This window comes from Aedes albopictus, chromosome 1, assembly GCF_035046485.1.
Source record: "Aedes albopictus strain Foshan chromosome 1, AalbF5, whole genome shotgun sequence".
In the NCBI taxonomy this organism is placed as follows: Eukaryota; Metazoa; Arthropoda; class Insecta; order Diptera; family Culicidae; genus Aedes; species Aedes albopictus.
The window spans coordinates 186,275,970-186,291,976 of NC_085136.1; the positions used below are offsets into that span (position 1 = coordinate 186,275,970).

General features: G+C 37.1%; 1 protein-coding gene across 1 annotated transcript in view; it reads right to left on the reverse strand.

Moving 5' to 3' along the window:
- LOC109419656 (uncharacterized) overlaps positions 1–15,639 on the reverse strand; it is a 31,919-nt gene extending 16,280 nt beyond the window's left edge. The window contains exons 1-2 of the mRNA XM_019693889.4: positions 15,406–15,639; positions 15,268–15,315 (exon numbers count right to left, since the gene is read on the reverse strand). Of these exons, the coding sequence (XP_019549434.3) occupies positions 15,268–15,315; positions 15,406–15,430 (73 nt within the window). The 5' untranslated portion in view covers positions 15,431–15,639. The remainder of the gene's footprint in view (positions 1–15,267; positions 15,316–15,405) is intronic.
- Positions 15,640–16,007: the final 368 nt, after the last annotated feature.

Consider the following 16,007-nt stretch of genomic DNA (forward strand, 5'->3'; position numbering starts at 1 on the left):
TTAGTTTAGTTAATGTATCAAAGTTTTATGTATTCAAAGTTAATCTAATTGTAGGAATTTATAAGGAGAAGTCCTTACTCTACATGAATTTGAGCAATAAATAAAAAAAAAAAAAAAGAATGAAATCGCTATAACTTTTTTTCTTATAAATAACTTTTATATATATAGATTTCAAATAACGTCAACTGTTTTTCAAACTTCATTATATTAGTCATAAATGATCAAAATTTCATTGCATTCGGTGAATTGAATCCGAAGATATAACACTTTAAAGTTGGCTATCGGATAATTATACCTTTTTCTAGAATCGTTATAACTTTATGTAGAATGGCCCGATCTTTTCCAAATTTGAACCACTAATACACAACCAGTTACTTACAGTAAAAATTGAGAATATTTGATGCCCTTTTCGAAAAGTTACAGCGAATTGAACACTTTTTAAAAAGTGAAAATTTTACCTGTCCCAGTTATTTTGAGTATCCCCTAAGGTCCGATTTTGATCGTTTTAGTTTTGTTCTGTTAATTTTCACCCAAGGTAGGTTTATGAGGGGCCCATATAGCCGAGGCGGTAAACGCACGGGTATTCAGCATGACCATGCTGAGGGTGACGGGTTCGATTCCCGGTCGGTCCAGGATCTTTTCGTAAAGGAAATTTCCTTGACTTCCTTGGGCATAGAGTATCTTCGTGCCTGCCACACGATATACGCATGCAAAATGGTCATTGGCAGAGGAAGCTCTCAGTTAATAACTGTGGAAGTGCTCATAGAACACTAAGCTGAGAAGCAGGCTTTGTCCTAATGAGGACGTTACGCCAAGAAGAGAGAGAGAGAGAGGTTTATGAGGCAAAAAACATAAAAAATGAGTTTATGAAAATGGGTCTTCCATACATTTTGTGACCGGGGACTTGTAATTGAATTGGTTCTTCAAACGTCAAAAAAAACACAGTAGGCAAGACAAAGTTTGTCGGGTACAGCTAGTTTACAATAAAATGTATGGTTTTGCAAAAATATAGATTTTTTTTTGTATTATTACGATACTTAACAACCTGTATAATATATTGTAAAAATCTTATTTACAATTCACTGTATGATGTCTACATTACATCTTATTGTTTTGTATATTTATTTTTACAGTGGTGTCTTTTGTAACAATATGGTTCTAAATAGTACTGTATACAACGTTCGGTTTTTCTACTGTATCTTTTTTTCGTTCACTCATCTATGAGGGAGCAACGGTAAGGGGAAAACACAATCTAAATCACAAACATACCAAATTTGTCGAATTGAGTATGGTTTTGGTCGAATGTTTGCTGTAGTAGACAGGGGACGAAACAAATTCGACAAAAACACCAACAGTGGAAAACATTGTTTTACGCCAGGTTTTACGCACAGCTGTACATGCGGACAAAAGCACAACTTTATTAAAAATAGTCCAAATATAGGCAACTCCAACGGAAGCTAACGATCCCTCCGCATCTGATGGCAGGAATGAGAACCCTATGAAAAACGTGACTCCTCCAAAATTTCACATGGCGCAGCATAGGCAAAGTGCACTTTTTTCACTTTATGGTATCGAATTCCGCATCGTAGAGAAACAAACGAGCACTTTTTCGAAAGAAAATTTAATTCTCTTTCAGTTGCGCTTAGATCCGGTAGGTACTTACGAACAATTTATGTGATTAATTTGAGGAGCTCTTGCTATGCCTCCGGAGGGCGATCTTCCGGATTTTTTGTTAGCTGGCTAATCCGATGTCTGTCGGCGTGAGCATCAAGAATGATGATAATGGAAGCCATTGCAAATGGAAAATAGCAACTCCTAGATCAAAAATGAGTAAAATTTTACGACAAAAAAAAAATTTTTTTTTTTCCTAGTGATTACGGCGATAGCACACTGTGCTTATGTTCTAACACCGCACCCTTTCCCTACGTTTGCTTCTATGAGCCTCTATTTTTGTTTCAACACACAGAAGTACGTAGGCATATCGTGGCCCAAGTCGACACTGTTTTGGCCTGCGTTGACAAAAATAGTTTTAATAAAAGTTTCCCATTGTTGCCGTTTCACTATGTGTTTTTGTATGTCGAACCGCGTTGAAAAGCTAATCAAGAGTATTGTGTTATTCGATACTGTGCATGCATTGCTCCTGTATTTGATGAGTATCGCAGCATTATCGATCGCGTTCGCCACTGGCTCGCGCGGGAGCAAAAGCAATAGATACGCGGGTGTTTAGTGTTTAGTATTGTGTTGTTCCTGTGTCTGTAAGTGGTGAGCATCGCAGCATAATCGATCGCGTCCGCCATTATCTCGCGCGGAAAAAAAATATATATATTCTTTTTGCCTGGTTTCTAGCTGCACTCTGAATAGAGTTGAAACCTCTACATTAGACCTGAAGATACGAAAAGAGTACGTAATCTTTCAGAAGCAGTTTGCCAGACGTACGCAGAAAATGACATTCATTAAGACACGGTTGTAAACTGTCTCAGAAAGTTACGGTAGAAGATTGAAAGTTTTCAATTGGTCAGTCAGTCAGGAATTGCCTATGTAGTGTAATGGTCACACGGTTTGTATTTGTCTTCTTGTTTGGTTTTGTGGTAAGGTTCAATATGTTTTTCTCCTCGTTAAGTCAGTTGTCGTATGTTTGTTTTTTATTTCATCGAATCAGTGTTAAAATATAGTCGATCCTGTGAAATTTCTTGATTTCGCTAATCGGTCCAAAACCCACAGAACCATGTAACTGAATTTCTGAAATTTTTCTGTTGTGTCATAATACCATCTAAGATAAACATACGCCAAATTGGTCAGTTGATTGCAATAAAATTTTAAAATAATAAAGATTGCTTGTCTATTATGTATTCATCCCACTACAAATACTATGAAAAATATTCAAATTCGTTCAATTGTCCTATCGGTCCTACCTAGATAAACCATGTAATTTTCTCAAGTGTGGCCTAGAAATGTCAACCTGGTCATACACAAGTAACGTTGTTCAGTTATTAAAAGCAGTCAGTTTTTGTCCAAAATGTCACGTTGAACGCATTGACGTCAACAATGCGTTTAAGTGTTCGCACGTTAGCTTCGAATCTATCAGAACAATTAAGTGCTGCAAATCTCCTTCCCACTATTGATTCTTCGGTCGATTTTTATTGCTTTATTTAAAGAAAATATGACCAACTAACATTGTAAAAATTCGAAAAGCGACTATGACATTAATAAATTACTATGTAATAAAAATCAACCGAGAAACGTGGGAAATAGAGCCCAAACAACATTCTGAAGTCAGATGGCTGTAAAAGGTTCCAAAACCTGTCACAAATCCTATTTTTTTTTTGCTGGGTTTCTAGCTGCACTCTGAATAGAGTTGAAACGAAACCTCTACACTAGACCCGAAGATAGAAAAGAGTACGTAATCTTTCAGAAGCAGTTTACCAGCCGTACGCAGAAAATGATATCCATTAAGACACTGTTGCAAACTGACTCAGAAAGTTACGGTAGAAGATTGGAAAATTTTCAATTGGTCAGTCAGTCAGGATTTGCCTATGTAGTGTTATTGTCACACGGTTTGTATTTGTCTTCTTGTTTAGTTTTGTGGTAAGGTTCAATATATTTTCCTCCTCGTTAAGCCAGTTGTAGTATGTTTTTTTTTATCGAATCAGTCGAACCTCGTATGTTAAAATATAGTCGATCCTGTGTCAAATTGTTTTCTTGATTTCGCTAATCGTTTTCTACTTATCTGTGTTCATCTCTTGTGTCCTTAAATTGTCATTGGTCCAAAACCCACCGAAACATGTAACTGAACTTTTTCTGTTGGTGTCATAATACCATCTAAGATTTGGTCAGCCAAATTTTAAAATAATAAAGATTGTTAACTATTATGTATTCTTCCCCCTATAAATACTATGAAAAATATTCAAATTCATTCAATTGTCCTATCGGTCCCACCTAGATAAACCATGTCATTTTCTCAAGCGTAGCCTAGAAATGTCAACCTAGTCATACACAAATAACGTTGTTCAGTTAGTAAAAAGCAGTCAGTTTTTGTCCAAAATGTCACGTCGAACGCATTGACGTCAACAATGCGTTTAAGTGTTCGCACGTTAGCTTCGAATCTATCAGCACAATTAAGTGCTGCAAATCTCCTTCCCACTATTGATTCTTCGGTCGATTTTTATTGCTTTATTTAAAGAAAATATGACCAACTAACATTCTAAAAATTCGAAAAAGCGACTATGACATTAATAAATTACTAATCAAAATCAACCGAGAAACGTGGGAAATAGAGCCCAAACAACATTTTGAAGTCAGCTGGCTGTAAAAGGTTTCAAAACCTGTCACAAATCCTACAATACTTTTATTAGGATTTGTAACGATCATCAAAACCTTCTTAAATCCAACCGACTTGGAACTATTGCTTGGGAATAGACTCTAATGAGCCCTGGCGGATCCTCCATGTTTATCGAGTATGTCTGATGCATATCATCAGCCATACTCCATCTGCAGCAGCCGGTTCGTGATGAACCGTTGGAGGCGCATTAAAGTGTTAAAAAGGTGATATGTTTCACTAAAGAACACTACATAACAATAATCAAAATGAAACTCCTTCACTTTAATACCGTCAACCCCTGCGAACTTGGCCAGTGGTGTCTTTTGTAACAATATGGTTCTAAATAGTACTGTTACAATACAACGTTCGGTTTTTCTACTGTATCTTTTTTTCGTTCACTCATCTATGAGGGAGCAACGGTAAGGGGAAAAACACAATCTAAATCACAAACATACCAAATTTTTCGAATTGAGTATGGTTTTGGTCGAATGTTTACTGTAGTAGACAGGGGACGAAACAAATTCGACAAAAACGCCAACAGTGGAAAACATTGTTTTACGCACAGCTGTACATGCGGACAAAAGCACAACTTTATTAAAAATAGTCCAAATATAGGCAACTCCAACGGAAGCTAACGATCCCTCCGCATCTGATGGCAGGAATGAGAACCCTAAGAAAAACGTGACTCCTCCAAAATTTCACATGGCGCAGCATAGGCAAAGTGCACTTTTTTTCACTTTTTCGTATCGAATTCCGCATCGTAGAGAAACAAACGAGCACTTTTTCGAAAGAAAATTAACTTCTCTTTCAGTTGCGCTTAGTTCCGGTAGGTACTTACGAACAATTTATGTGATTAATTTGAGGAGCTCTTGCTGTGCCTCCGGAGGGCGATCTTCCGGATTTTTTGTTAGCTGGCTAATCCGATGTCTGTCGGCGTGAGCATCAAGAATGATGATAATGAAAGCCATTGCAAATGGAAAATAGCAACTCCTAGATCAAAAATGAGTAAAATTTTACGACAAAAAATTGACTTTTTACCCTTCTTACACCCATAAGAAGGGTATAAATATCGCTCGAAAAACCGACTTTCGATCCGGAGCCCCGAGAGCCCGGAGGTCTGAGTCTCATATACTAATGAACTCAGCTCGACGAACTGAGCAAATGTCTGTATGTGTGTGTGTGTGTGTGTGTGTGTGTGTGTGTGTGTATGTGCGTTACAAAAAAAAGTCACGTACGTTTCTCAGCCGTCTGGCAACCGATTTGAGTTCTCTTGGAAGCAAATGAAAGCTACTACATCCTAGTAGAACGCCATTGAATTATTTTTCGATTGCACGTTTGGTTACCGAGATATCTCTCGAAGAGTACTTATGAGTCATAACATATAAACTTTTTAAGATTTTTGAACAAGTGTATCATAATAAATATTTCGGCCGTTTGTCAATCGATTTGGGTTCTCTTGGTAGGGAATCGCGCCACTTGGGCGGTGGCTTCTATATTCGTCTGTTTTCCACTATAACTCAGTCAAATTTGAACCAATTGACACAACTTTTGGAATGTGGTGAGATAGGTATGGTATCTACCCGTGTACAACATTTCAAGTGATTCAAAATTGATTGAGTTATAATGGAAAACAGACGAATATAGAAGCCACCGCCCAAGTGGCGCGATACCCTACCAAATGAAAGCTACAGTATCCTAGTAGATCGCCCAGAAATTTTATTTCGATTGGACATTTGGTTACAGAGATATCTTTCGAAGAGTACTTAGGATTTATACAACTAAACCTTTTGAGATTTTTGACCAAGTGTATCATAACAAATATCTCAGCCATCTGTCAACCGATTTCGATTCTCCTGGCACCAAATGAAAGCTACAACATTCTAGTAGAACCCTATACAATTTTATTAGGAATCGAGATTTGATAACTGAGATATCTTTCGAAGAGTATTTGGGAGTAATACAGGTTAACTTTTTGAGAGATTTTTGACCAAGGGTACCATAATAAATAACTCAGCCGCCTGTCAACCGATTTGAGTTCTCTAAGCACCAAACGAAAGCTACAATATCCTTGTAAAAGGCTCTGAAATTTTATTTCTATTCGACATTTGATTAAATTTTTACCCTTCTTACACCCATAAGAAGGGTATAAATATCGCTCGAATAACCGACTTTCGATCCGAGGCCCGGAGGGCCGAGTCTCATATACTAATGATCTCAGCTCGACGAACTGAGCAAATGTCTGTATGTGTATGTGTGTGTGTGTGTGTGTGTATGTGCGTTACAAAAAAAATTGAGTTCTCTTGAAAGCAAATGAAAGCTACTACATCCTAGTAGAACGCTATTGTATTATTATTCGATTGGACGTTTGGTTACCGAGACATCTCTCAAAGAGTACTTATGAGTCATACATCTAAACTTTTTAAGATTTTTGACCAAGTGTATCATAACAAATATCTCAGCCATCTGTCAACCGATTTCGATTCTCCTGGCACCAAATAAAAGCTACAACATTCTAGTAGAACCCTATACAATTTTATTAGGATTGGAGATTTGATTACCGAGATATCTTTCGAAGAGTATTTGGGAGTAATACAGGTTAACTTTTTGAGAGATTTTTGACCAAGGGTACCATAATAAATAACTCAGCCGTCTGTCAACCGATTTTGGTTCTCTAAGCACCGAATGAAAGCTACAATATCCTTGTAAAAAGCCCTGATATTTTATTTCGATTCGACATTTGATTACTGAGATATCTTTCGAAGAGTATTTCGATTAATTCTTTTTTTTATTATTATATTCACATGTTATACTGTAGTGTAGAATTAGCATTTAAGTTAAAATACACATTAATAAAAACTAAAAAAAACTTGTTATACTAGCAGGTTATTGTTTTCAACAGAATTATAAATAACAAATTACAAATACTTAGGAATTCTATTAAAACTAACAATATGTTAAATAAAAGCTTAGCATTTATTATATTGTGGGAAAAATGCAAGAACCGGACAGCCAAAATAACTAACTACCTAATGCCAAAACCAGGGTGGCCACTCAACTCGGTAAAATAAATTCCCGGTTATTTCCCGGTTTTTCCCGGTACCTAAATTTTTTTCCCGGTTTTCTAGAAATTGATTTATATGGTTAAATCGGAACACTGATATTGCCATTTTCTATTTTCTCTTTTTTCTAATTTTGTAAACAGTTTAACCTTACTGGAAGCGCGCCATAGTCAAAGGTCTAACAATGTCAAAAAATATCATTCATCATAAACAGCCCAAGTGAAGTAGACTTTTGGCTCAATTGATCGCGTTCTAGGAGGTTGACAATTTATGGCGGCTTTAATAAATTTTACATTTATATATTTTTTGAATTCCCCAACAACATAACACCTCCTCTCCTCTCCTCTTCTTGGCGTAACGTCCTCACTGGGACAAAGCCTGCTTCTCAGCTTAGTGTTCTATGAGCACTTCCACAGTTATTAACTGAGAGCTTCCTCTGCCAATGACCATTTTGCATGCGTATATCGTGTGGCAGGCACGAAGATACTCTATGCCCAAGGAAGTCAAGGAAATTTCCTTTACGAAAAGATCCTGGACCGACCGGGAATCGAACCCGTCACCCTCAGCATGGTCATGCTGAATACCCGTGCGTTTACCGCCTCGGCTATATGGGCCCTGTAACATAACACCATAACTGCTCAATTTTATGCTTTAAGCTTGAATTGTTTAACGCTCAAAATGACAAAAAAATACTTGAATTTTTGTACCAGAAGTTCTTTTGTTATGTGCACGTTATCAACATTCAAAATTCAGAAAACGTTAGTAAAATCTCGAACAAAGCGAAAACTAAATCATGCCTAACAATTAGAAGCGAATGAGCCCTGCTATTAGAGCATCTTTGGTGGAAAAACAAAATCCAATATAGGCCACATTTAGTAAGAAGCCCATATTTTCTCTAGTCTTAAAAACTTAAAATATTTCTCAAGAAAGTATTTTCGGAATTTTATACATATTAGATATGCTCTATTCAAAGTTAGGGTAGAGATTTCTAACAGAAATGCCAAATGAAATTTTTGAAAAAAAAAACTCAAATCAATTTCTCGAGAATCTACTGGAGCAATCCCTGGGAGATTATTCGAAAAATCTCTTGAAGAAACTTGCAAAGGTAATCTGGAATGTAAAAACTGTTTGTGGAATCTCTGGAATAATTAGTAAAGGATTCCTTGATAATGTTCACTGTTGAGAAGCTTGACAGTATATGTACTAATGAAAGAGGGGCTCCTGAAGAAATCCATCAAATAGGTAAAATATAGTTAGAATTCCCAAATAAATAACTCCAAAAGTATTTGACGAAAAGCAAGTAAAATCTTTCAGAACGTCTTTAGAAATTATTTATAATTTTATCAATAATTTTCTTGAAAAAAAGGAAATTATTGGTAAAACTGCTTGATATGGTTGAATTGTTTTGGAAAAGTTACTTGTAAGACGTTTCAAGAAATCCCTGGGAAAATATCTTGTTAAATCTCTTAATGAATGTTTGGAGAAATCTCTAGGAGAATCTGCGAAAAAAACCTTGGTTTATCATCAAGAGAAATGTTAGGCAACCTGGAAGAATCGATTGTATCTAAAGAACATGCCCAACATGGAATACTGGAAATAATGTTATGAAATTCTTGAAGACGATCGAGTTAACAGAATTTCTAAAATCATACTAATTTGTAATTGTAAAGGAACACTGCGGTAAAATGAGGTATTTTTTTTAATACCTATGGCAATATTTTTTTCTGTAATGATACAATACACTGACTGTCCTACCCAAGACACATTATTAAAAGTTTTCCATTTATAAGTACCTTAGCTTTTTCAAAAACAATTGTAGGTAATTTTCTACAACAGTTCTATTAAAAAAGTCCATAATTTAAAATCAAAATTTAGGAAAAATCTAAAATAAATCTTATGATTAAGTTTTGAACTCTGCATTTAGTATCTGCGATATTGTATCTTTATATTACAAAAATATTGATCATGTTTAAGAAAAAATAATGATTCTCATGTAGATGCAATAGAAATTATTATCCTGGACCTTCAATTTTAAGGGTGGTTTATGTTCTAAGCAAATTCCCGGTTTTTTCCCGGTTTTTCCCGGTTGTTTGCGATTCCCGGGTAATTCCCGGTTTTCCCGGAATTCCCGGTTGAGTGGCCACCCTGCAAAACTGATTAACTTATGTCGTTTTCGTTTTTGCAGCGGTGCTACACCGCTTCGTGCTACACTTTTTGCTGAATAAACGAACATTTTCGGTGCAGTTGCATTGGTGTGCGTGTGTAAACACCAAAATATTGACAACTTTGCCAACGCTGATTGGTGGACACGGTGTGCACCAGCTACACTCCCGATTTTTTGAGTGCTACACTAACATGCGCGGTGCAGAAAAAGTGTTGCACCGGTGTAGCACGAAAATCAAAAACGAACATTTTCGGTGCAAAAGTGCTACACCGGTGTAGCACCACCGCAAAAACGAAAACGACATTAGTAGATATATCATTTTTGTCCTTTCTACACCATAACCATGAATACCAAGTACTTCGGAACTAATTTAATCGACTGATTAAGATATATTAGACAAAGTGTATCTCGCTGATTTTCTTACCCATTTGTTAATCGATTCAAGATCTTTTGGCAGTTAACAAAAGATACAATATTCCAGAATATGTAAGCTATTTTTTAAACATTCCATACAAGATTCTAGGAGCTGTCTGGCATTTCTGGTAATTTAGTCCATGGTCCATGATGCTATTTTGGAAACCAATCCACTAGATCATGGTTTCCCAAACTATGGGACGCGGCCCCCCAGGGGGGTCGCTAGCCTTCATCCAGGGGGTCGCGAGGGACAGTAAAATATTTTACTGTAACAGACAACAAATGAGGGAATTTATATGGGGGGTCGCGAAAACTACGTCTGCTGGCAAAAGGGGGTCGCGCGACCTAAAAGTTTGGGAACCTATGCACTAGATGCCAAATCCACAATATTTTCTAGAACTTTTGGTCAATCACACAAAATAAATTTGTTAAATACAAATAATACAACAATAATTTTAATAAGTGTAAGAAGGGTTCTGTTCACCATAGGTGGATTAAATCGGGGTTTTTTATGTAAACAAACGATTTTCTCCTTATCTCACCAAGCGCCTCTACAATTGGGGGTCATCTGGATTAGCCTATAGTCAAATGTTCTGTGGGAGTAACAGGACAGGGCAAATTCGTGCAGAGGCTCATAGTTAACTATGAGTTTACATTTTTGACTTAGGCCCTTATCACATGTTACGCTAGAAACGTAAAATCCGCGTTTTTACCCTTATGGCCGATTTTTTCACCCTGGCTTAAGCGTTAAGCCAGGTTTAAACCTGGCTTAATAATAACGCTTAAGCCAGGGTGAAAAAATCGGCCATAAGGGTAAAAACGCGGATTTTACGTTTCTAGCGTAACATGTGATAAGGGCCTAAGTTAAAAATGTAAACAAACGAGATTTTTCGTTATTCCTATCAAGTCTCACGTAAGGTATGCACACAGCAAAATCTAGCCACCGCATTTTGGATAGAAATATCTCTATTTTCAACGAATCGTGGCAATCTCTGGCGCAAATGAAAGCTTATTGTGTAAGGAATCGAAAAATATTTACTTCGGGATATATTTTGACATTGTGTTTAAAATAGAGTCAAGGGAACAAGAAGCCCTCGAAAAGTTTTTGCACAAACGTGCTGAAAATCTGACAAGGTACATTAAAGCGACCGTCCCCGCAGACCTAAGTTAGCTTTCAAGTATTCGGTTCTATACATCATTACAACCTGGAAAGGTTGCAGATCAACTTAAGAGCAAGAAAAAATCGAAGTTTGGCAAGAAATACATAGTTTGGTCAACAATATGAATTTGTGGTTTGAAAAACCGAACTTTTAGAAATACATGTACAGCAAATCATCTTTTTCACTACGGGAAATGTCGGGAAAAATGGCTGGCACCCCTTATTCAAAAGCTTAGATATTGTGTATTGATTTGAATTGATTTTTGTCCCCTGTTTTTGGCGGAGAATGCTTGCGTTTGTATGCAGAAAACTATGTAGAAATTGTACTGCATTTTTCCAAAAAACGTAAAATCTCATAGGTACACTTCAAAACTCAACCCAATTGAAAAATATTCAGTAACCGTGAATTGGAACCTTCAAAAAATGTCAAGAACGACAGCTTTCATCGAAAAATAAGATTGATTTTGACACAAAGGTGGTAAAATTTTCTTGGCATGCGGTCGAAGGTACTGTGCAAAACTTTACGGAAGGACTCAAGCTCAAAACTCGAGATGACGGATATAACAAGTCAAATCAGCAATGTCTTGATGTTGATTTAAAGTAAATTAATGCTTTTTTACGATAAATTGCTTTTGGTTTGGGAATAAGTTGGAATGAATTATTACAGCTTGATTTTCTTTGGCCAGATTTTGCTGTGCGCATACCTTAATCTATCGATATACTTCCTCACTTACGCCAAAACCCCATGTTATCATGACTTTTTTGATGATTTTTCAAAAGGCTTAAGTAAATTCATAGTTCCTTTTGGGCCGAAGTCGAAGCAAAAGTTGAATTAGATCTAAATTTTACATAGGCCAAACGTGCCAGAAGTTACTTGGATTTTTCATGGTTTTGATTTGAATCTGATTCTTTCTTGCATAACCACGTAAAATCGACAATGATTTTTTCATAAAAGCCTCACTAACTTGATCGATTTCTTTTCGTCGACTCTCTCTTTCGCTAATAATTTAATCAAAACAAACAAAATCATTATTCTTTTTGTTTCTATAGCAACATGTAGTCGTCTTCTTCACATTTCAACCAACAATATTTGGAAAACTCTACACATTCTGTGATAACACAAAGAGAGGATCGATGAAGAGAACTCGAAAATGTTAGTTAGGCCCAAATAAAAAATCAGTGTCGAAATATAAGAAAAGTTATGCAAACGAACTTCCTTCTACTCAAAATTAGCTCAATTCAAAAGGGCCTAAGTCGATTCATAGTTGCTCATAGGGCCAATGTACTAGGGCCTAAGTCATTTAATGATTGTCAAAAGACCAAAGTATTGGGGACTAAGTCAATGAAATTTTTCTGAAGGGCCAATGTCCATTGCTATTCGAAAATTTAACTTCTGAAGCAACATTTGAAAACGACATACAAGCATTGGTAAACAATGGCTTCAAACGTCGCTCCTGAGCCCCCATCAGCTTATTCAAACAAACTAAGACCGTTACCAGATAGCGCAAACATCGATCTTTTGGATAACGGTGTTCATTTGCGTGGGCGGGCTGCTGTTCTGCCCCACGGAGCATTTTTGAAAAAAGACACAAGACCTCTTGGGCCCTTTCCAAATGTTGCTCCAGATTTTTATACGAATTTCAATGTAGTATGCTATTTTGGCGCTAGATAGCATGTAGGGAGCAGTTATGCGCATTATTTGCTGCATAAGTGTAACTAATACAGTGTTTGATGTCTAATTACGGTTTATGAATATACCTCGCGTTACATTTGAAAAGAGCCTATCCCTAAAGTGTAAACAAATCGATTTTGATACCTTTCCATAGCATCCCCCAACAGTAACATACTGTGCAAACATCACCCGCCTAACCGTTAATCGTATCAGAATAAACCCCACCTTCAAAACGGCCGATCATTGCTTTTTCCCCAATCATTCATAAGCCCGTGCTCCAAATGGGCCAGTAACGGTAAAATTTTGTTTTCATTTGTTGGTCCTCTCGTTTAAAGAGCCGACAACCGAAAATTTTCGGAGCGGCTCTCGGCCCGAGGGCCGAGAGCGAGAATTCTCTCTCTCAAAAACGGCCAAGCCTTGATACGATGTCAACAACGGACTCACTCGGGGGACCAACCCACGCTAAGAAAATTTTAGAAAGACTCACAATAAGGCGTAGGGGTAGGCGGGGCAATATGGACACCCTAAGGTTTTTGCCAACTTTACCTGGCAAGATGTCAAAAAAGTTTAGTTTTTTGATACATGTATCCTTTTAAAGTCTGTTTAGCATCTATTGCATAAGAATGCTCATGAAGAAAAATGATTTATCCACTTCAAAAAGTGTTATGAAAAATGTTAGTTTTTCATGACCGTCTTCAAGCATACGGGGCAGAATGGACACCCCCATGGGGCAATATGGACACCATGAGACTTTTACGAATTTAGTACATTATTTACACCTATAAAGTAATTTCATTACAAAACAACTATTATGGATGAATAATACGCCGAAGTAGTTCATTTTTGTTCAGTTAATTTAAATTCAGGCTGTTTTGGATAAAGCTTCGTTTTTGTCGGAATGTACAGCTGTGCCTAGAACAACTATTTTCCACTGCTGTCGTTTTTTGACCAATTTGTTTCACCCTATGTCTACTATAGTGAACATTTAACCGAAAATATACTGAAATCGAAGAATCTGGTTGGTTTGTGATTTAGGTTATATTTTTCCCTTGCCGCTTCTTTCAAAAAGGTGAGTGTCCATTTTGCCCCGGCAGCAGAAGATATTTCCAAACTTGATTTTTGATATAATAAAAAAGAAAATATAAACATGTTAACAGTCTTCCCACAAACTTGACACATGTTCAACTTCTGTACGTTTTCTCGCACTTGTGTTGAACATCAAACACCAAACATCGGAGTACCCGTGTTTGCTACCGTACTCCGTACCGAAGAGTACTCAAGTACAAAACTTGTGTACGCACAGAAGTACAAAACGAAAATCGATCCGAGCACTAACCGAGAATGAAACCCGAAGCGGCGTTCGGATTGGCAAACGATTGGTGCCGAACTGTCAATCGTCATTCGAGAAAGTTCTTTTTTGCACGATTGCTTCCCACTTCGTTTCGCACGGTACACATGTACTGTACATATGTTCGAACTTGTGTTTGAAACGAACTTTGAACATAAGTACACGTTTGGGTACAGATTTGTGAGTTGCGGTACGAACGCACAGTCAGAGTACAGGCGGAGTATAAATACAGCAGTACATAGCGAGTTTGGTGTTCGTTTGGGAAGACTGCATGTTAAGCATGTAGACACTGCAAAACTACTTGCATGGGTTCTATAAATATCAGGTTTCAATCGACCTGCAATAAATTAACCACTAAATCTTATTTTAGATGGTGTGAAAATTATAATTTCCATGCACAAAAAACGGAGAACGCAACTTTTTCGTGTAAAATCAAGTATAATTTTAATTTCGAATGTTTCTTTCCTGAAACTACGTTTTAGACAAATGAACTATATTCTCCATTCATTAAAAGTTTTAAAAAGTTCGCATATTTCAAAATATTGAGGGTGTCCATTCTGCCCCGGGTGTCCATAATGCCCCGCCTACCCCTACACCGGGTGAAACTTTTCAAATTAGCTTAACATGTTTATCTATAATTTTTCATACTTTTTTGATAACTTTTAATGCAAAATTGATTATTGAAGCATAGATACATCTATTCTTGTATCATTAAAACGAAAAGCATGTTGAAAAATCCGAAAACTGTGAAATACGAATAGGAAATGTGATGGAAAATGTTTGCATCGATTTTTCTCAATGTTTACGTTCTGGGGATAGGTCCTTTTCAAATGTAACGCGATACATGGAAACCTTCTCAAGCCAGATTTCTCAATGTTTACATTTTGGACTTGGGCCCTTATCACATGTTACGCTAGGTTTTTGCAAATAACGCGGTTTTTACAACGGACCGCGTAAAAAAAACTTCAGTGGAACGCGGTTTGATTTTTCGAAATACCGCGTTTTTTTATATGCGGAAGTGTACACCAGATTTCAAAATTTGAAATTAAGCCTATTTTCACCGCCACCATTTTTTTCTGGCCGGCACTCGCGGCAAAAATATGACCACTTAAATTTTGGTATGATTTACTTACCAGAATTACCCTTCGAAGTATCGGTCTCGTGTTCTCCGGTGGATTGTTCTGGAAATGAACAAGAACAAACATGATAAATCCATGGCAAACCGATAATGAAAAAAAACCGCAAAAGAAAATGTCCCATTCAAAACTTACCGGTTTTCTTCTCGACTTGAGACATTTTGATAATTCAGTAGTTAGAACTGCACAAATTTAATAATGAAACTGATTTTAGCACTTGTAATTATAAAATTTATTAGAATTTTGATATCGGCCGTTTTTTTCTTGTTACGTTGAATGCACAGAAGGCAGCACTCGAATCGATGTTCACTGCGTGAAAAAGCTGGTGATCAATGAAAAGGCTCGTCGTCCGTCGATGTCGCGTGTCGATAGCGGCTGATAGCGGCAGCCGCCTCGCATGCGGCGGCCGCTAAAAATACGACGCAGGGGTGAAACAAAATGTTTAGTCAACTGTGGTTTCGCACCGGTGCGCACGCTAACCTGAAACTAGAGTGACTATGCCATGCGCAGCATTTTTTTTAAATAAGACAACGCTCTGCTTTATTTGAGTCATTAAACGTTAGGAGCAACACGTGCGTGAGATTTTCTCTCTCGGTTGGTGTGGTTTGTTATGATCCAATCTGACATTTCTTTTACGCTGCTTATGCTGCCAGCTGATGGAGGTAAGGATGGAGGAGCATAGTCGGAGGGGCGCTCCAATGCGTTTTCGGAATAGTTTGTCTTACGGGGGTGATCAC